The sequence below is a fragment of the Oryx dammah genome, unplaced genomic scaffold (genome assembly GCF_014754425.2).
Source record: "Oryx dammah isolate SB20612 unplaced genomic scaffold, SCBI_Odam_1.1 HiC_scaffold_29, whole genome shotgun sequence".
Classification (NCBI taxonomy): Eukaryota; Metazoa; Chordata; class Mammalia; order Artiodactyla; family Bovidae; genus Oryx; species Oryx dammah.
Window position 1 is genome coordinate 27,962,824 of NW_024070213.1, and position 21,559 is coordinate 27,984,382.

Sequence of the window (21,559 nt, forward strand, 5' to 3'; positions counted from 1 at the left end):
CGCCGCCCGAGGGGGTAGGGCGCGCGCGGGGGCGCGCCGGGCCGGGGAGGCGCGCTCCGGCCGCGCTCGCACTGCTCGTTCGCTGGCTCGCTCCCTCCTCCCTCGGCAGCCGCGGCGGCAGCAGGACAAGGCGGCGGCGGCGGCGGCTGGGGATCAGACATGGCGGCGGATCTGAACCTGGAGTGGATCTGCTCCCTGCCCCGCTCCTGGACTTACGGGATCACCAGGGGCGGCCGCGTCTTCTTCATCAAGTAAAGGACCGGGGCCGGCGCGGGGGGCCCGGAGCGGGGCGGGAGGCTGGCGACCGCGGGACAGCGCGGCGGGTCGGTGCCGCTCCGGCCCCCTCGGCTCCGCACGGCGTCCCCACTCACGCCCCGTCTCGGCTTCTTTTCTCCCCCCCCTGCAGCGAGGAGGCGAAGAGCACCACCTGGCTGCACCCCGTCACCGGCGAGGCCGTGGTCACCGGGCACCGGCGGCAGAGCACAGGTAACGCGGAGCCCGGCCGGGCCCGAGAGGAGTTGGGCTCCGCCGGGAGGAGGCGGCAGAGCCCCGGCCGCCCGCCTCCCTGCCTCGCTACCTGCCCCGAGCCGCGGTCCCGCGGGAGGCGTCGAGGTGGGGCGGAGGCCGGCGGGGGCGGCCGCAGGTAGAGGGAACCGGGGGGGTGGGCCCCGCCGGGGGACTTCCCTCGAGTCTCCGGACGCCCCTCTCCTCCGCCTCGGATCGCCGCCAGTCCCAGGCGCCCTCTGCCCCATTCCAAACTGCTCACCCTCCGCCCCCCACCCCTGTAGGGTGGCCCACTCCCCTCTCCCGGGAAAGCTGGGACCCTGAGTTGTTCCTCCCGCGGCCACTCCTGAGTCCTGTCGCCCCCCGGCCCCCTTGCCATCTTTTAGGAAGTCCTTTCCCTCTCCCATCGTGCAGCCCCGGGATCCTGCCTCCGGTCCGCCGGGAGAACGTATCCACAACCTCCCGGGCGGCTTCCTCCTCCGAGGTGGGGCTTGGGGGTTAGGTGGCTGATGGAGGAGGTGAGGAGTTCGGGGGTGCTGCGATCAGTCCTTGCGCCGGAGCGGCTGGGGAAATCTGGGCTCTTTCCCTCGTGCAGCCGGGGCCGGAGGAGACATTTGGAGCTGCAATTGCCCGCCAGCCCGATTCAAAGTCCCCGGCGGCAGCACCGAGGTCGCACACGCCGCCCGGAGCCGGTGGGCGTGCTGGGGGTGGGGGTAGGGGCGTCCCGCGTGCGGGCCTGGGTCCCCGATTGGAGAGGGTCGCCGGGGAACCAGCTCGGTGCCTTGGTGCCTCGGGTAGCTGGTTTGAAGGCTGCCTGTGAGCTGAGCTGGAGAGGAGCAGATTGGAGCTTCAGTGCTGCTCTGGCTTTCTTTTGTCAGTCTTTGTGTACATTCTTGAAACTTGTTTGCCTTTGAAACGTAACATGTGTTCTCTTCCTGGCCTGCCTCTGTTACTGGTGATTGGAAAGGCTTGAGAACAGTTTGGGTGGAAGGTGAGGCCGGCTTCAGAAAAGCTCTGTAGAGCTAGTCTTCCGGGATATTTCCTCTCCAACTCCGAGGTTCTCTCTTAAAGTTGTCAGGTTATTGAACAAGCCTGTCTCCTGTATTAAATGCTGGAGTTCAGCACAGTGACTAATATCCCCAAATTTGCAAAAAGGTGGAGGAGGAAAGAGAAAGCTGGTGTAGCAAGCATGATGAGGTTCCATTTTTGAGGCATTTCTGACTAATTCACCGTCATATTTCTTAACTCTTCAGTGTCCTCTTTGACTGAAATGTACATTTTGGTGTTTGGCATACACACAGTCAACTTCAGTGGCCTCTTTGCGTTATGGATAGTAACAGGTTTGTGTCACAGGAGACAATGTGATGTTTAGGTTATGTAGCCTCATCGTCTTGTGGAATTGGTCCATGATTATTTTGGGTATGTGAAATACATATTTTATCGTATATAATCCCCAGGTTTGATAACATTGACACGTCAGAAAAATTTTATTCTGTGATTTCAGGTTAATTTGATTTTTGAGAGAGATGATCTTGATTTTTTTTTTTTTCTGGTTTGGTTTATTTTGCTTTGATTTTGCACACACATCAGTGGTTTTTTATTTCAGAGCGGTATCATGATTAAATCCAAGCCACTGGTCGTTTGTAAGTAATTTGCAAGCACAGAATGTTAGCAGCATTCACCTGCATTCTTGCCAGGTTTGTGACTTGAAACTTCACATCTCTGCAAGCCAAGTCTGTAGAAACACACATGTATAAAGCACATGATGTCAGATTTCATTCCCCTTAATTAAATACTTAGGAAGTTCTCTCTCATCAGTGACACTTCCCAGATGGATTCACTTATGTAGCTGAAAGGTGTGGTCTTAAATAGACTCAACATCCTTGGGAAGAAGTGGGTGTTACCTTTTATGCACAGTCTCTTTCTTTGATTTTGGGGAGTATTTTGGCCTGCTGTTCATGGGTATTTACTTGGGATTAGAAGACCTCTCTTGGCTTTTTTTCCTCTCCACTCTGATCAAAGTGTATAATTCTGTCAGATAATCTCTAATGTGGTTGATAGTTTTCTGGTGGCATTACATATGAATTGCTATTTTCCAAAAATGATGTTGTATCTACTGTGAATTTTACTACCAGTCTAATGCTTTTTTTGAGGGTGGGGTTAGAAACTTAATAAATGAAAATCACTGATCCTGAAAAGAAATAATTAAAATGGTTTGAAACTTACTATGCTGTTCTGTTGAAGTAATACTGATTGTGAAATACATGTTTTTTAGATTTGCCTACTGGCTGGGAAGAAGCATATACTTTTGAAGGTGCAAGATACTATATAAAGTGAGTCTTTTTAATTATGATTTTTTTCCCTTGGTAATTCAGATGTTATGATTAACCTTTGGTTGTATGTCGAGGTACAATCATGATTTCTTAAGGTTTATCGTATTTTATTGATTTTATGCTTTATGAGTGTTGGAATTTGAGGTAAAAGACAGCACTCAGTTTTCTTATGTTATTTGCCTGGGCATTCATTGATTTATCAGTTAGATCATTTGTGGCCACAGTTATATTTTTGGTGCTTCTGTATATATTCTTGAGTGATTGTAGTAGTTTGTCTTTAACATGTTACCTTTTTTCTTTTTAAGTGAATTCTGTTCATGTGTATTTTGACCAGAGCTATTAATAAGTAGTGAAAGTGATGTAGACCTAGGTTACAGTTTGATGGATAGTGACAGGGCTGAAAGTAAAAACAAATAAATATGGAATATTTCACAAACATCTGTGGGAGTATTGTTTGTAATTTGCTTCAGTTTATGTAAATAGAGCTAAGTTTCAGAGCTTCATATCTAAATGTTTTACTCGCATTTGTGTTTGAATAAAAGGCTTTCAGTAGCACTTAAGGACAAATGACCAGTCCTAATCTTTAAGTTAATTTTGTAGAATATTGAAGTAATTTTTGTTAACTGTTAACTTGACAGTGCTTGGAGACAGATACACCAGTTTGAGGTCAACATTATGTAGGAAGATTTTTTTTATCCCTCAAGGGAACATAAAGGTGGTTTTATGTTCATTTTAAATTAGAAACTGTTTACTTAAGAGCTTGTTTAAAATTGTTTTGTTTGATTTTAAGGAACTGAGGCTTGAAGGAGAATGCTTAACTATGAGATTTTGTTGAGATGTCATTGGCTTATTAATAATAACAGATACCTAGCTTAAGGTACCTCTGCTTCATCCAGCCCAATAAGGCATTTTACTGAGTGCCATTTTAAAGATGATGTCATACCTCACGAAATTATAATTATCTACATGGCTTAAACATTTTTTTAGACTGATTTTTTATAAAATATTTAGGGAAACATACAGATACTAGCTATGCTTGCTTTTTTTGGATGTAGAAATGGAGAAAGCGGAATGAAGATACAGGAACGGAGTACAGTTTCATGATGTGGTCCTTCTCTGGATATGTTTGATTTGCATCTTTTATTTGGAGATTGTGCTGTGCATCATTAGATGGCCTAAAAAACAAAGGCATGAGTAAAGTGCAGAGTCACCAACTGTTTTCTGTAGAGTTCTTTTTCATCCTGAATTAAAGTGAGTTTGTATTGTCATGAAAGGGATTCTTTTTTTTTTTTTTTTTTGGACAAAGTATTGATTTTTCCGAAGACAGCTTTTTTTTTGGATGGAGTTCGTTTACTTGTACCCAGTATAATTTTAACTGCTGTACATTAAGCCTCACTGATCTTACAGAATAGGAGTAACACTATAGTTCTCAATATTATTTAAAGTTTGGTGACTGTGTACATCCTTAGATGAATGTTTATTTGGCAGTGCAAAATGTTACTCTGTGCAGGCTGAATATGTATGTTTTAATTTAGAACTAAGCTGTTACAAAGACCAAGTTTTCTTTTGTTTCACTAGCCCTTTTGATTAGAGTTTCTTTTATGTTGACTTAAACAAATTAGAATCTTTTCTGCGTCATGCCTAAGTTTCTCAGGCACATAAGGACCGCATTCAGAAAGCTGTAATAATTTGACTGTAATTCTACGTGCATTTTTAAGTTAGTGAGTTTTCATCATGTGGTATTGGGAGACAGCCAATCGTTGTGTCCAAAGGTAGCCATAAAGAATTTACTTTATGAAGGTAATTTGTTCTAAAGTTGAGCACATTTCAGAAATATGCATTCATTAAACCTCTAAACTTCTTTTAAGTAGAAGTTTAAAACAACCATTGAGAAATACATGATTTGCTGAATGTTAGGTGCTACTGTTTTTCCTTTCTGGGTTGTATCAGAAGGCTAATTTCTTTTAAGATCAGTTAAATCTCTAATGTGGGCTGTCATTTCTTCAAAACCTTTTACCTTCTTGTGTTGTTATGAGCAAGTAGGGGTGCTTGATGATTGTAGTGTACTAGGGGCACTGCCTGTATCTGAAACTTCACAGTTTGCAGAGCGCTCTTGCGTGTTACCTTGTCTGAATCTCGTTTTAATTGTGGTTGTCGTCAGAAGAACTCTTTTCCTTGTCACACCACATAATAAAACAACAGAAACATGCCTTTGGAACTTAGGAGTCTGCAAAGACAGCAAGATGAGAAACAGCCGGGATGTGAACTATATTTAGAATGTTCAGAGTGGGAGAAAGGATAGGAGTTTGCCGTAGGAAAGTGATGGCTGTTGGTGGATGTATTTTTCACTGTGGGTTTTATGTTAGATGAAGAAAGGAGATTATTGACCACATTATAATAAAAAGAGGTGATGGAGTGAGCAGGGTGGGTTTTGTTCACATGGGACAGAGAAGATGAAAGGCAGATAAAAGACCCATTGATCATCTTGTTATTCCTAATCCTTTGTTCCTCGGAGGCTCCCAGAGCAAGAAGGGAGACCAAGAACTGGAGGTTGTTTCTACTTTAGTTCCCCTGTGAAGTACATTTAACTCTCAAATTCTCTTCAGAACAAATGGTGGTGGTTCAAAATGGCAAATGGCCAAGAATTTATCTTTGGATTGTATCGATGTTTTAGTATCAACACCTGCATTCCTGTGGGCAGTAAGAAGAGCAGAAGGAAGGCAGGACTGTGGCCTTGAACCCCTGACAGTGGAGCTCACTCTTCACATCTTTAAATTAGGTGGGCTGGAAAAGGCAACTTCTCAGTTCCAGCCAACTTTCAAATTTCTTTGAATTTTATATGGTTCTGGGAATTTACAGTATTCTACAGAATAATGTACTCAGAGTGCCAAAGAAGAGATAGTATGGGAAATGTGGAAAGTTACTTAGCTTTCAGATCCTGCTTAACTGTTTAATCTCTGTCTTTAAGCTGTGTGTAGATAACCACAGATACAGATAACCACAGATAAGTCTAAGTAGAGCCAAAGCTGTGTGTCTTCACTCTCTTTCTGTTGCCACAGTGGGAGAGTTGTGTGTGTACAGTTGACAGCGCTCACTAATGTCAACAGAGGGGCGGATCAGAGTTAAGAGTTGTATAGATTTGAGCTGGATAATCAGTTTACTTTATACAGTTTTTGAAATTGGTTCTTTCATGAAAGTTTACAGTTAGGAAACAGAATATAAAGAGAAGGTATTTTACTTTAAATCACTTTGGCCAGAAAAATGTTAAAATTTAAAAATTAATTCTTTATTGTAACAATAAATATTTAGGTTTATTTTTTTAATGAAGAAAGTTTGCATTAAGCTAGCCAGCCTCTAAATTATTTTATTGTGTGTGTGTAAATACATATAAACAGAGTCTGAATTTGATTATTGTTTCATATTGCTTTTTAACAATTAATTCATGCTTTTTATTTTTGGGGAAGAATGCTGAAAGTTGCCGGTGATTTTTATAATTTATGAAGTATAGCTTTAAATATTCAAATAACTCAGCTCAAAGTGCAGAAGATAGTCATATATTTGAAGGTTATAAAGCTTTCTGCTTACTCCTTGAAAATATTACTTAATGACTCTGTAATGACAGGTCATGGTAGCTTAAAATGTATGTGTCATTGACTGTTACTTTGTGCTTCAAAGCTTTAAGATGGTTAAAGTGCTAAGTAAATCTTAAAACAATGCTCTCTGAATAGTGAGCAACTTTGTTCTAATTATCTAGAGGTCACTGTCTTATGTTACAGGTTTGGGGATCAAGAATGTCTTTGCAGGGTCATAAAGTAGTGTGTAAATGTTGTGAGGTTATATTTTCATATTGCTTTTTTCCTTAATTTTAAATTTAAAGTTCTGAAAATTGAACTTAGATATGCAAATAGAGCAGTGTTTGATTTTTTTTTTTTTTTTGACTAATGAAGTTTCATTTCAGTATCTGCTATAGTTGGATCTAATGTGTACTTAGAATTTCAAACTAATCTGCAGTGAGGGGAATTCTAGTATGAAATAGCCATTTAAAGTTGCAAGTGAGAAGAAAATCTGTTTCTTCATAGATTATCACAACTGAAACTATGAGTGAAGACAGGGAACATAGCTGCCGTGAGAATGTGAGAATATATTGCAATGTATTTGATATATAAAATTGTTTGGTATGGTCGTACTATAATATTAGAACTGGGTGTAGCAACATCATGTTTCAGAACAATTCATGGACATTGTACATCTTTTCCATATCCATAACAGTATTTGGAATGAGTAATCCTTCTGTGTATGAAGCACTTTATGCTAATTCGTTAGGTACAGCATAACAATGAACTGTGGTTTCAACCTTCAACTGTGGTAGAGAGAAAAGCATGTGGAGTATTAAAGGGAGATGGTGTGGGGCCCACGGACTCTAGTGTGAGGCACTTCAACACAGCATTCGATGAATTTAATACTCACAGTAGCCTTTTTTTTTTACTTTTTTCCCCCCTCCTCCCCCTGCGCCCTTTTTCATGATGAAACTGAAGCTTAAAGAGGTTAAAGTGCTGTTGTAGGTCTTATAGCTTCACTATTAGTCACTATCATTCAAATTAAGGTCTCTGGGCTAAGACTCTTCTAGACCTAAAAATACAGAGCAGTATAAACAGATCCTATGGTATGTGTCCCTCCATAAATAGATTGCTTGGAAATAGAGATCATTTCAAAGAAACAAGTGCAGTGGATAGGTTAGTATGTGTGTGCTCAATCACTCAGTTATGTCCAACTCTTTGTGATTCTATAGACTGTAGCCCACCAGTCTCCTCTGCCCATGGGATTTTCCAGGCAAGAATACTGGAGTGGGTTGCCATTTCCTTCTCCAGGGGATCTTCCTGACTCAGGGATCGAACCTACATCTCCTGTGTGGGCAGGCGGATTCCACTGAGCCACCTGGGAAGCCCCCTAGGTTAGTAGGTAGGTTATTAGGCACATGAAAGCTTGTTTAACCCCTCAAAACCTATTGACCAGTATTTTTTAAATAGAATCTCGGAATTTGGTCATTAAGCGACTTCACTTTCACTTTCACTTTATATCCACTGGAGAGTGCTGGTGTTGGGTACTATTCTAGGTATTTGGTGACTCAGCTGAGGCTTTCCTGGAGCATACAGTCTTATTAGGAAAAAGAGATATGGAAACAAAAAATGAGATTTCCCTGGTGGTCCAGTGGTTAAGAACTCTCCTGTCAATGAAAGGACACATGCAGGTTTGATCTCTGGTCTGGGAAGATTTGACATGCCTTGGGGCAACTAAGCCCGTGCACCTAGAGCCTGTGCTTCCCAACAGGAGAAGCCACTGCAATGAGAAGCCCGCACACCGCACTAGAGAGTACCTCCTACTCACCCCAACTAGAGAAAGCCTGCACAGCCATGAAAACCCAGTGCAGTCGGGTTGCTTTTTTAAAACAATGGAGCAAATGTGATTTTAAAATGGCATCCTCATAAAGGAAAAGCAGAGTGTTTTGTGACAGATTAGGAAAGTTTCCCATAAATGTTTCAGTGATAAAGTGTATTTAGGGTTTCAAGGATGGGATAACAGGACTTCCAATAGCATGAATTTTATCATGGGATCTCATTGTCCTTTTTAGTCCCAGGACCATTGCTCAGGACCAGGCCTGCTCAGCGTCTTCTTGTAGCGCCTGCCTATAGCTTAATGCCAGCATCTGGTGAGCCCCTGGTAAGTGGTGTCTGTGCCGATACTGCTGGCCTCCAGCCTCCAGAGGAGTTAGTTGGGGTAGGACCAGAGAAGTCCCCACAGTGCAAGTGACTGCATTTAGAGAGCCCCTTCTGGATTTCTCAAGTGATTTCCTTCTTATGTGGATGGACCTCTTTCTTGGTTTGTATTTCTGATTGTCAAAGCTGGTGTAGTTTAGGAAGGACGAAGGAAAGGGGAGTAGGGAAAGAATTGGTTGGGAGAGTCAAGGAATTGGAGGCCACAGAAACTGGTGGGGTGTAAACATCCCTGTTTAGGTATCTCTGTCTGTGCTACAAAGACAAGGGGTTTCTCAGTGCTTGTGGGCAAATACTCTCTCCTGGGACCTTTTCACCTTTCTATAAAGATACATATAAGTTGGGGTTAAATGGCAAAAAATGATATGTATAGCTATGTATGAGCAAATTGGAGTTCATATAAAAGTGATGCTGGTTGTCACTCAAATGGCATCCTAAGAAGTCAGAGAAGAAACATAGGGCCAGGTTGAAGGGGAAGGGCTTGAAGGAAGAGGTAGGAGTTGAGCTAGGCCTTTAGGGGATGGCAGGAATTCACATGTATACCAAATACCTAGAATAGTGCCCAGTACTAGCACTCTCGAGTCGATGTAAAGAAAAGTCCAAATTCCGACATTCTATTAAAAAAATACTGGTCAATAGGTTTTGAGTTGTTAAATAGTGATGAATAGTGATAACTGCCCTGCTGGTAGGTGATTAGAAAAAATGCTAGGATAATGAGAAGTCAGACTAGGAATTCTGTTTGTGGCTATATTGTATCTGGTCTTTGAATATAAGGCTGAGATTTTCATTTCTAGGCAAGCCACTGCAGGTGGGTCTTTTTTGTTGTTGTTGCTTTTTGGTATAGCATTAATAGCGTAAAGTGAAGGTATTAAGAGAGATTTTAATGCAGGCAGCATGGCTTAGAGAGGGGCAAAACGTGAAATGGAGGAGTCCCTTTCTGGGTCTGTGGCTGTAATCTGGGAGTTAGTTAGTGCTGGAACCAAGTTGGTAGCAGTAGGAATGGAAAGGAAGGAGGCCATTGATCAAAGTTATTAAAGAGGAGTTGACAGGCCTTGGGAGTCTTGGTGAGCTGGGAGGTTGTCAGAGAAAGAGAGGTCAAAATTTACTTAGAGGCCTTTGTGTCTGAGTGGCTACAAGAATGACTGGGGCCCTTGACCAGAATAAGGGGGTTGGTGGTTGGGGGGAGCTCAGGTAGAAGTGTTAATGATGGTTTGCTTTTTGAGCTGCTTACCTCAAAAAGGAAGGACATCACATTTTAGGTGGCTAAAATCTGGCCTTTCCAAAGGACTCCCAACGTTATTTTCTATTCCCCCTCATGAATAAGAAACATACCCTCAGGGATTTCCCTGGTGGTCCAGTGGCTAAGACTCTGAGCTCCCAGTGCAGGGGCCCGGGTTCAATTCCTGGTCAGGGAACTAGATCCCACATGCCACAGTAAAGATCGAAGATCCTGTGTGCCATAACCCAGGGGAGCCAAATAAATAAAGAAATAAAATTAAAAAAAAAAAAAAGAAACATACCCTCTACCCCTTAAAATGCTATCTCAGCTGCTTTATCTCCAAATAATATATGTAGATCCAAGCCAGCACTGTCATATTCTTTCATCCGATAACTCATTCAGCAAATACTTAGCGAGCTTTGTGTGCTGAGTGCTTTAGGTTTTATGAATGAAACAGACATGGACCTTACTCTTACGGAGCTTATAGTTAAATTAGTGGGAGAGACAGTGGTAACAGAATCACAAATGTACAGCCCGATAAACACTATGACGTGTGCATGATGCTTTGAGCAGATGCATTGTGAGGAATTGGTCCAGTATGGAAGAGGCCTTTCTCACGAACGTAAGGAGTAAGCCTTCCTCTTGAAGCTCTGCTGTAAAACCCCACAGAGTGATCAGAATAGAGCAGCACAAAGTCACCTAACAGATGAAGAATTAATAGCATCTGGGCCTGAGATTGGACTGTAACCTGAGTGACAGTGTTGTTGTAGCCAATGAAAGACTTGGGGTGGGGTTGATGTGATGTGGAATTTTAGAAAAAAGGAGAAACACTGCAACAGAAGTTACCCTCTCCTGTCTACTAGAGAACAAGGCTAAGCTGACTATGATTATGATTTTAACTATTATTTCAGTCCCAGTGGCACAGTCTTCCAGTTACCTAGTCACTCACCAACACAGTTTTTCTTCCAATTCTCTTCAATACATTTTGAACTCATAATTACATGCCTTAGTGAATAGGATACATCATTAAACAAAATATACCTGCTGAACTCTACTCTTCTTGGGAGTGGGATGGTGGGGGAGGGACTATCAGAAAAAGAAAATATAACATTGATAAATAAGTTTTGTGGTATGTAAGCATATATAAGTGCTGTAAGAAAAAAAAATAGAGCTAGATGTGGAGGATCAGGAGACGAGTGCAGAGGAATGGGTGTGGGAGAAAAAGCAGTGCAGTCAGAGAAGGACGGGCAGGGCTGTGGGGGCCGTGTTGGTGGGTATAATTGGCTGTTAACATGGGGTGCTGTGGCGCTGTTGCAGGTCTGAGCAGAGGAAAAGCATGGTCTGATTTCGCCCTTTGAAAGGGTCAGTCTGACTGTTTTGTTAGATGAGACTTTGGGGGAGACTTAGTGGAACCCCTCCAGTGTAAGTTCTGCCCCTCATCAGATTCTCTCCTTATATTTCTTTTTAACACTTAACAGGGATTATGATGAAATACTTAATCCTATAACCACCATATTTCTTTTAAGCTCCCAGTAGTCATTAGTACCACTGATTTAATAATAATTACAGCTTTTTAGGGGGGACAGAGAGATATAACCATTTTAAATAAACCATTTTATCCTTATTTCAGAAATAGTATATTGAAAACCACGTTTTAAAATCAAGCCAATGCTTGGTTAATACCTGTTTGCCTACATACACTCATGGTAGGTAGCCTTCAGGAAAAGCAGCTTGTTTATAGCTGTATTTTCTGTCCCTCAGCTCAAACCTTTCTCATAATACTTCCTCAATAAATATTTCTTGATGAGTTTTGACGATGACAGTGATCTTAATTCCGTGCTATTCAAAAGCCTTATAATGTGGCTCTTTGTGAAATTTAAGTATTCTCATTATGTGACAGTCTGTCTGTCCCAGTATGAATTAGGAAGTCAGTTGATTCTCGAGTGTGGCTTATGTGATTCTCCTCCAAGATACAGACAGGATCTGCTCAGAAGCCCAGCTGAGCGGCCAGAACCAGGATGAAGCCAAGATAATGCGGGGACCTGTGAGGCTTGTTGGGAGACGGACCTTGGCAGTGACCATGCTGTTTCCACTTAGAAATGTTGACGGTTCAGCCTACTGTGATTTGGAGAATAGAGGAAATACTGAAGTCTGTCTGCTGTCAGGAGGAGTATGAGTAAAGCAGATAGAGTCTGCTTAGAGACCACTGAACTCAGTGGATCCCAGAAAGGCCTGGGAGAAGTAGAAGGTGTGCCTCATGAGGTGCAGGTCACCGACGTGTCAGAGTCACTCGGGAAGGTCTTTGGTTCCTTAGGAATAGCCTCCTGGCTACTTGGGAATTATTCTTTGAAGTGGTCAGTAATTTCAGAAACAGAGAATCCCTCTAGACCAGGGGTCCCCTGTTAGGAACCGGGCTGCACAGCAGGAGGTGAGACGCAAACCAGCAAAGCTTCATCTGTATTTACAAGGGCTCCCCATTGCTTGTATTACCACCTGAGCTCCATTGCCTGTCCATGGTGGCATTAGATTCTTGCAGGAGCATGAACCCAACCTGAGCTCGACTTACCCCTAAACCATACCCTCTGTCCCAGTCCATGGAAAAACTGTCTTCCGCAAAACCTGTGTCTGGTACCAAAAAGTTTGGGGACCACTTCTCTAGACTTTTAACCCTTCGGAGGCAGAGACTGTGTCATAATCATGTTTCCAGCATCCGACACATAATAGCCAGTGAGATGTTTGAAATGAAGACCTATTACAGATGGTAGGAAAAGGAAATCTGAACATCCCAGGACATTTTCCTGCTTCTCATTTGTCATCTAGTTAGGATTCATACTGTTGCAAATTTCAGTGACCCAAAGCCAACTATTATAAGTGAAAGCCAGCTCTTCTTGCACATTAATTCCAGGAGTGATACGAATGAATCCTTCAAGGCCCTTTCTTACCCACCTTTTTCCTTGAGAAAGCTTTTCTCCACTTAAACGGGAAAATGGCTGCTCACAGCCCCAGAATACATTCTTTTAGCTGTTTAAATCAAAAGATAAGGTTTCTTCTCTGTTTCCCCCCAAAAATCTTAGGGACTTTGACTGTCTTGTATCGCATGCCCACTGCTAGAGTGAAGACTGGTTTTCATTTTCTGTCCGTAGCTGAAGCTGAGATTATAATACTGTCAGCCAGCCTTCCGAGGACCCGTGCGATAAGAGAGGAAGGCCAGGTTCACGCAGGAAGTCGGGGTGTGAAAGACGGCATGATCAGAGACTACTGCTCCTCCCTGGTATACAGGGCACCGTGCTAAAGGCCAGGAAGGCCATGAACTTGGGCACCTGCAGGCTTTTAAGAAGTGATCGTATTAGTGATTGCAAGGCCGCTTTCTGCCTTTCGTTGAAGAGGGAGTAGCTGAAGATACACACAGGGTGGTTCAGGCCTGGACCTGGAGGAACGGAGAGCAAGTGTTAAATTCTGAGGATGAAGCCATAGAAACCAATCCTGTCCTGGCTGCCTTGAGCAAGGGGGATTGAGGAAACCAACTTGGATTTAGTACAAGTGGTAGTACAGTCTCACTGTGGTCAAAACCCCACCCTGCTGGAGCACACCAGGGATTCCCTCTGGTTCTTCTGAAATCACTGGCCACTCATAATTCCCACACAGTGTCCATCCTTGAGTAATGCTACCCAAACTTGCTTACTACTTACATCCCATGGATGTTCTACACATTCTTTCCCTCTATCCCTTCCAAGTGACTAAGATTCTTTACACATGTTATTTCTTTGGGATAGATATGGTCCTCAAAAGAGAATTTGCCTCTGAGATGAAAAATTGTTTTAGTCTTCATATTGAGTTAATTCCATCGGCTTTTGCTGAATTTGATTGAAAGTGTGTATAATACCCATTTTATTAAATGTTTACAATAAAGTTGTTCAACCTAAAATTTAAAACTCAGTAAAATGGGACAGTATGGCCCAGTCTTCAGAAAAAACAAGGAATTACTCCTTGCTCATTTTCCATAGTACAGCGCAGTGGTGCAAGGAAAGTAACATGTTAAACCTAGTGTCAATTTTTTCTCTGGAAAATTCATCTGTGGTACTACATTTACTTTGAAAAATCCGTTCTACCATGGAATATAGATGCATCTAATAATGATGGCATTTTAAAAAATTTAGTAAAGAAATGTCAGAGAATGATTCCAAATCCATCTTAAGTGTGTCTGCTTTTTTCCAACCTGTTTTATAATGGTGAGTGTTTCTTTCTGATTATAGAAGTAATGTATTTTTATTATAGAACATTTGGGAAACAACTGAAGAGTATAAAAGAAAATAAAAATCACCCAGTCCCATTATGCAGAGAGAATTTCTATTAATATTTCAGTATATATGCATAAATATATTTAAAGATTTGGGTCTTATTGCTAATACTGCGTTGAATGCTGTTTTCATTAAAGTTATGTTGTGTGTCCTCATGTCATTATATATTTATTCATTGGAAGATTTTTTTATTAATTGGATAGTCTGTCTTATGAATATATAATAGCTTAATCATCCTATTTTTAGATGGCTATGAGGCTTCTTCCTTGGTGGCTCAGTGGTAAAGTCCACCTGCCAATGCGGGAGACGCAGGTTTGATCCCTGGGTTGGGAAGGTCCCCTGGAGGAGGAAATGGCAGCCCACTCCAGTATTCTTGCCTGGAGAATCCCACGGACAAAGGAGCCTAGAGGGCTACAGTCCTTGGGTTCTCAAAAGAGTCGGACACAACTTAGCAACTAAACAGCTGTTTCCAACTTTGTGCCATGAGAAAAATCCTGTGTAATACTCTTATATGCATGTTTGTTTCCTAGACTTGGAATTATTGGGATAGGGCATGAGCTTCTGGGGGCTTCCCTGGTAGCTCAGTTGGTAAAGAATCTACCTACAATGCAGGAGACCCTGGTTCTATTCCTGGGTTGGAAAGATCTGCTGGAGAAGGGATAGGCTACCCACTCCAGTGTTCTTGGGCTTCCCTTGTGGCTTAGCTGGTAAAGAGTCTGCCTGCAATATGAGAGACCTGGGTTTGATCCCTGGGTTGGGAAGATCCCCTGGAAAAGGGAAAGGCTACCCACTCTAGTATTCTGGCCTGGAGAATTCCATAGACTGTATAGTCCATGGGAGCCCAAAGAGTTGGACATGATTCAGTGACTTTCAGTTCACTCACTCATGAGCTTTTTAAAAGGTTCACTACTTAACATTTTGCCCAGTTGCCCTGTAGGAGATTTGTACAAAGTTATGTTCTCCCCTTGTACATGAGAATGTATAAAAGTGCCCCTGTTTCTCCAGACCTACAATAAATACTCTGATTGGATAGGTGAAATTTGAAGGCATTTCTTGAAGAATTTGATGGAGAATCTGTGTGGGTTGTTATTAGCAATTCTGATAGTTTGGAACAAGAATTAGTCTTCCCGTTATCTGTTTTTACACAACTGACTATCCTAAAACTTAGTAGCTAAAGACAGCAATGGTTTATAATTTCTCACCTTTCTTTGGGTTGACTGGGCTCAGCGAGGCTGTTCTTCTGTTTCCCTTGCTGTAACTGAGGTTATTCATACAGATACATTCGGCTGGAACTTGATGGTGGCTGGAATTTCCAAATGTTTTCTCATGGCCTCTCATCCCTTAGTGTTCTATCTAGAGTTGCTTGATAACAAGGCAGCTAGGCTTCTAAGAAGGAATATTCCAAGAAGACAAGCCCCTGGGTTTAAGCATTTCTGTAATAAAACCTATGATTGTTTTATGTCTGCTCGTGTCCTGTTGATCAGAGCAAGTCACATAACCAAGGCCAAACTCAAAAGTAGGAGAGAACAAGCCTCTGAATACAAGGAGATGTGGTTCATCATAGACTATTGATGTAATGGACTACCAGAGATAGTAAATAATTTTTGAGTAGTGTTGCAGTTCTAATTGATTAGCAGTAGTACTTTGGAGCACTGTATTCAGAAGAATTTGGAGAGTGACTTCTGGATCAGTAGGAAAGTATATTGTGACAAGTTGATGTTTACAAGGGCTTAGGTGAGGTGTCGGTATAGAGGTGTATTTACCATCTTTAATTTAATATCTACAAATTTATATGATAAAATTATAAACCTCAAAATGAAAAGCAATTCAAGAGCTTGCATGTAGGCCCAAATATTTTTAAAACATGGGCATGCTTGAGTAAATTGAGTCTTAAGCGTTTGTTCATCCTGGGTTCACACAATTAATACATCTGGAGTATAAGATGTCAATTATTGGTATCTTGTGCTAGATTAATTTGCAAAATATCGATATTTTACACCAGGACTGCTCTTTCCCATTGCTGAGTGAAAAAGCTGTAGCAGAGTTCATCGATGAGGAACAAGTACCCACATTAGGGATTACAGTGGTGTCCAAGGTCATATGTGTCAGTGGGTGGATGGCTATGGACAGTTAATCTCACATATATATGTATTTGCATTGTGAGTGTGTGGTTTTAAGTGCTTGACTGACTTGTGAACTTGACCTTTGGATTAACTTATATGATTTAACTAGTATTATTAGTGGCAATATTTAAGAGTAGGCACCATAACCTATGCATTCCCAGGGAGACTTACCGGAAAATGTTACTGTTGCTTTTGATACGGTAGTGTGGAGGCCCCCTCACCCCATACTCGACCTCCCAGAGGAGGTTCCGTGTAGTGGTAGTTTGGCGTTGTCCTACCCGCCTTTCTCTGCATACCCATCCAGGCATACATTCATTTATTTATTTTTACCAAGATGAACTTGTCCTATCTGTATGATTCTTTGCCTTTTCCTTTTTATTTAATATCTTAGATCTCTTCATATTAGTAGTTAGAAGTCAACACCATTCTTTCAGTAGCTACAAAATATTCATTAATTATTTAGCTGTACCCACCCCTAATTATGTGGACATTAGTGTTTTTCCATTTTTTTCCCCCTCAGTTTCTAAAACTGTTGTTGTGAACATATTTATACATAAACTTTATGGTCACATGCAAATATTTTTATAAAATAGATGTGGAAATTGCTGAGTTAGGTTGTATATGTATTTTAGTTTTTGATAAATATGGTAAAACCCTGCTGAACACCATAAATAGTATCTGAAAATATTGAAATGTGTAATTATAAGATAAATGAGAAGCAGTATTTTTCATTAAGTTCATGGAGTTACATGCAAAAAATAAGAAAGTGGTAGAAAGTGACACATTGTGCAAAGCTACATAATGAATCTGAAAGCCCCAAATGATAACAGTGCATCACTCCCTAAATTCCTTTTGCAGTTGGAGTTAGACCAACTATTGGAGCCCTTCGACAGTCACATTCATATTGGTTTATGGATTTACTCTTTGTGGTTAGGCCAACTTCCAAAAACTCTTCACTATTTTATCCTTGCATCATGCAGTATATAAGATTATTATCTCCTGTATCCTTGCCAGGAGTTAGAGTTGCAAGACTTAAGTTTTGAGGAACTCTAATGGACAAAAGTGATATCTTGTTGGAATTTGCATGTTCTTGGTTTTGGCCACGTTTGTCGTCTTTCCCCGTTTGTCTCCTGTTTGAGTCTCTTCTGTAGATTGCTTCTTCCATATATTTTCTCTATTCTTCTCTTGCTATTTTTATTAATGATTTATGTCATTTATATTTATTTGTATTTTTGATGTCAGAGCCAGTTAGCTTAATAGAGCTCTCCAAAATAGTTTCGTTGTGCACCCTGGTAAGTAAAAAAAAAAATTGGTTGTATTCTCTTTTTATATGTCTGTTGATTTACAGATTATATACATGTATTGTCATCAGTCTATGTCTTACAACTTAGTAAAGCTTATTTTTTCCTTACTTTGTGTCTTAAAAATAAGTGTAAATAGGGATGCTAACATGTCAACAGCTCAATGGAAAGAGTCCAGTGTGCATTCACCTAGGAATTTAGGAGTTCTCCATGACACATGGTGTAGGCCTATTATAGGCCTATTAAGTTGGCCAGGAGGAGATGCTTTTTGTCCTGTGACCACAGTGTGCCTATCTGTAAGCCTCTGGCCGCTGAGTGTTCTGGTGAAGTGGAAAGTAGCCAAGGGTAAGACCTTGGCTCTGTTACCTCTGTTAACCACACAGCTTGGAGAAAATTGCTTATTCCCACTAAGAACCAGTTTCTTGGAGAGGGTAATTCTTGTCTTGCCTTCTTTATAGGCTTATGATGTGAGTGCATATGTAAACAAACTTGGAAAAACTGTAAACCATGGTGTACATATGAAATACGTGGTTATTTGTTTTGCAAGGCCATAATGTTTTGTATAGGCACGCTTCCAGATCATTTATGCTGGAAAACAGTTGAAAATCCTGGCCTACTAATAATGGTTCAGAAATATTTTTTTAAAAAAGTAATCTTTTTGGCTGCACTGCTCGGCATGGGGGATCTTAGCCTCCCGACCAGGGATTGAACTCCTGCCTACCGCATTGGAAACACAATCTTAACCTCTGGACTGCCAGGGAGATCCCCAGAAATATCATTTTAAGTCTTCAACTTGTACAGATTCTAAGTTTCTTGAATGTAGAAACTGTCACACAGGCTAGTCAGTAAGTTTTGTTGTTAATGGTATAGGTACATTTAATAATATATGTTTTTGGTTTTTAAAATGTTTTTTATTTAAGAAAGCCCTGTGATTTAAGAATTAGAAATCAGCTTATTTGTGAAATACCCAGTGGCACTAAGGAAGACTTTCTTGAAAGAGTAAAGTAGCTTTTGTCCAGGGCTGCAGATAAAAGGCAGGACCTAGCATGAATATATTCTCCAGGGTAGAGAAGAACTCAAGGCATTGTAACGTTAGGGCCTGTTAACGTAGGTGGGGTGAACTGAATTATGTGGGAGGTGGTATAGGATACAGTATACCCAGGAGTGATGATGAAAAGGCAGTTTGAATGTGGATAATGTTGTGTTTTAAAAATTTGTTTCATAATTTTTTTAATGAATTATTATCTGTGGAATAAATTATTATCATCTGCAGAAGGTGGTAGATGAAGGGAGGAGAAACAAAAGAACTGAACCCTTGATCATTAATAAAAAGGAATAGGAAAAATTGGGATTGCAGCTATAGAAGCTTAAATATAGAGGTTTGAAATATTTTACAAGTATTAACAGTCAGGCCCTGCAACAGTATAGGAAAACAGGCGCTCACAGGCCTGTGCTGCTGGCTGGCCAGGCTGGCCTGTGACCAGTAGTGGCCTGGGTAGGCTGGGGCTGGAGCTGTGGGCAGCGGGCCAGGCGAGGTCACATTCCTTCTGAATACTCTCCTCACCTTCCCTCTCCTTTGATTCTTAGAACAGCCCTACAGGGTAGAAAGCTGGACAGGAGTCCAGTTAGAGTCACTAAACCTTTTCTGCTTACCCAGATGAGTGGGAAGGGGAGGTGGCGTGCTTACTTATTATATCTACTTTCAAACTTATTTAAGACTCTCGGAGGAGGTAGAAGACTGTGCAAAAAAGAAATTTTTTGTGAACTTGGAAGAATAGCTGTGTTTCTCAGAAATAGTTCATGCTGAAGAAATTCTGTATCTCAGAAAAGAATGATAAAAGGACTTTTATTTATTTTTTTTCTGATACAGAGAAATCACAGGTCAAATCCATTTTGAACATTTACCTAATAATCCAGATTTTTACAAAGTCACATCAAGCCTCCCCACCCCTGCCCCTCGCCTCCCGTTATTCTTATGTGAATGAGTCTCAGTCCAGCTGCTGTTCCTTTCCCAGTGGAGCTGCAGAGGAAACTGAATTAAAAACAGGCAGTATTAATGGTAGGAGAAATAAATTCTTTTGATGGGGTTCTACATCTTTTCTGTATATAACAGTTCCTACCTAGTGTCATACTAAAGCCTCCTTGCAGAAGACCCTGAGATGAAAATATTTTACAATTTTGGGCTTCAATTCCTCAAACACATTGAAAGAGAAATGTAATAGATGATTCAAGTTGAATAGATATGATTAATCTTGCTGCATCGGTTACTGCTGTATAAGAAGCCATCTCCAAACTCAAAGGCTTGAAATAATCACTATATATTGCTGAACACAGGGTTAGCTAGGCAGTTCCTCTAGTGTCTGTTGCATTTATTCTCTTTTTTTAAACTTCTTATTTTATATTGGAGTATAGTCAATTAACAATGTTATGATAGTTTCAGATGGACAGCAAAGGAACTCAGCCATGCATATACATGTATCCATTCTTCCGCCAAACTTCCCTCCCATCCACGCTGTCACATTTAGCAGCGTTCCTTGTGCCTTTCACTAGGATCTTGTTGGTTTTCCACTTTAAGTGTCCTGTTGCATTTACTCTTGTCTGAGACCAGATGTGGGTCAAGCAGGAGGCTCTGCTGATCTTGGCTGGTCTGGGATGGTCTTTTCTGCAATGGTAGAAATGACTGGGCCTTCTTGCACAGTCTCTCATCCACAGTAGGCTTCCTCAAGCCTGCTCTTGCGTGGAAGGCAGGTGTGCAAGCAAGTGTGCCGAAGTGCTCCACAGGTCTCTCAAGGTCTGGGCTCAGAATTAGGGCAGCTTCACTTCACACACTGCTTTCCATTAGCCAAAGAAAGTCTCACAGCCAGCTCCAGTTCAGTATGTGGAGAGAGAGATTCCATCTTTTTAGAGAACTTGGAAAACCACGTTGCAAAGATTGTACATAAAGGGAGAGGTGGAGAATTAGAACCTTTTTGTAAGCTGTGGTGTAGCGCATGTGCCCCCAAATTTACTGAGTGCATTTGAAGTTTATGCTTCCTCTGCCTCATATAGGGATTACACTCGATCCTGTTCACATAGTTGATTGTGTACTTCTGTTAGGTAGAAAATTAACTGGACATGTGGGTACAAGTCTCCTTATTGAATAAGTTAGTTGCTGATGCCTTTAGAGCAGGGTTCTTCTTTTTCCCCTTTCATTATGTGTTCAGTTGGTTTGATGGTCATATTGAGGCTAAGTCATTTTAAAGTTCAGAATGAGCCCTAGTGCTTCTATTGTGGGTGGTGGAGAAGATATTATAGGTTTCAGTGTATTTAAGAAAGCTCTCAAGAAGATGAACTCCCCTGTCTTCAGTCAGTCAGTCAGTTCAGCCGCTCAGTTGTGTCCGACTTTTTGCGACCCCATGAATCACAGCACACCAGGCCTCCCTGTCCATCACCAACTCCCGGAGTCCACCCAAACCCATGTCCATTGAGTCGGTGATGCCATCCAACTATCTCATCCTCTGTCATCCCCTTCTCCTCCTGCCTTCAATCCCTCCCAGCATCAGGGTCTTTTCAAATGAGTCAGCTCTTTGCATCAGGCGGCCAAAAGTATTGGAGTTTCAGCTTTAGCATCAGTCCTTCCAATGAACACCCAGGACTGATCTACTTTAGGATTGACTGGTTGGATCTCTTTGAAGTCTAAGGGACTCTCAAGAGTCTTCTCCAACACCACAGTTCAAAAGCATCAATTCTTCGGTGCTCAGCTTTCTTTATAGTCCAACTCTCACATCCATACATGACTACTGGAAAAACCATAGCCTTGACTAGCCAGACCTTTGTTGGCAAAGTAATGTCTCTGCTTTTTAATATCCTGTCTAGGTTGGTCATGACTTTCCTTCCAAGGAGTAAGTGTCTTTTAATTTCATGGCTGCAGTCACCATCTGCAGTAATTTTGGAGCCCAGAAAAGTAAAGTCAGCCACTGTCTCCACTGTTTCCCCATCTATTTCCCATGAAGTGATGGGACCGGATGGCA

The 21,559-nt window shown here is 41.7% G+C and overlaps 1 protein-coding gene across 7 annotated transcripts in view; it reads left to right on the plus strand.

Annotated features, from left to right (window-relative positions):
* The first annotated feature begins 20 nt into the window (after positions 1-20).
* The window catches only part of PLEKHA5 (pleckstrin homology domain containing A5), a 261,915-nt gene continuing 240,376 nt past the window's right edge, over positions 21-21,559 (plus strand). For all 7 annotated transcript variants that reach the window (XM_040235281.1, XM_040235286.1, XM_040235282.1 and 4 more), the window contains exons 1-3: positions 21-251; positions 407-486; positions 2,780-2,837. In XM_040235281.1, coding sequence (XP_040091215.1) covers positions 160-251; positions 407-486; positions 2,780-2,837 — 230 coding nt within the window. In that variant the 5' untranslated portion in view covers positions 21-159. The remainder of the gene's footprint in view (positions 252-406; positions 487-2,779; positions 2,838-21,559) is intronic.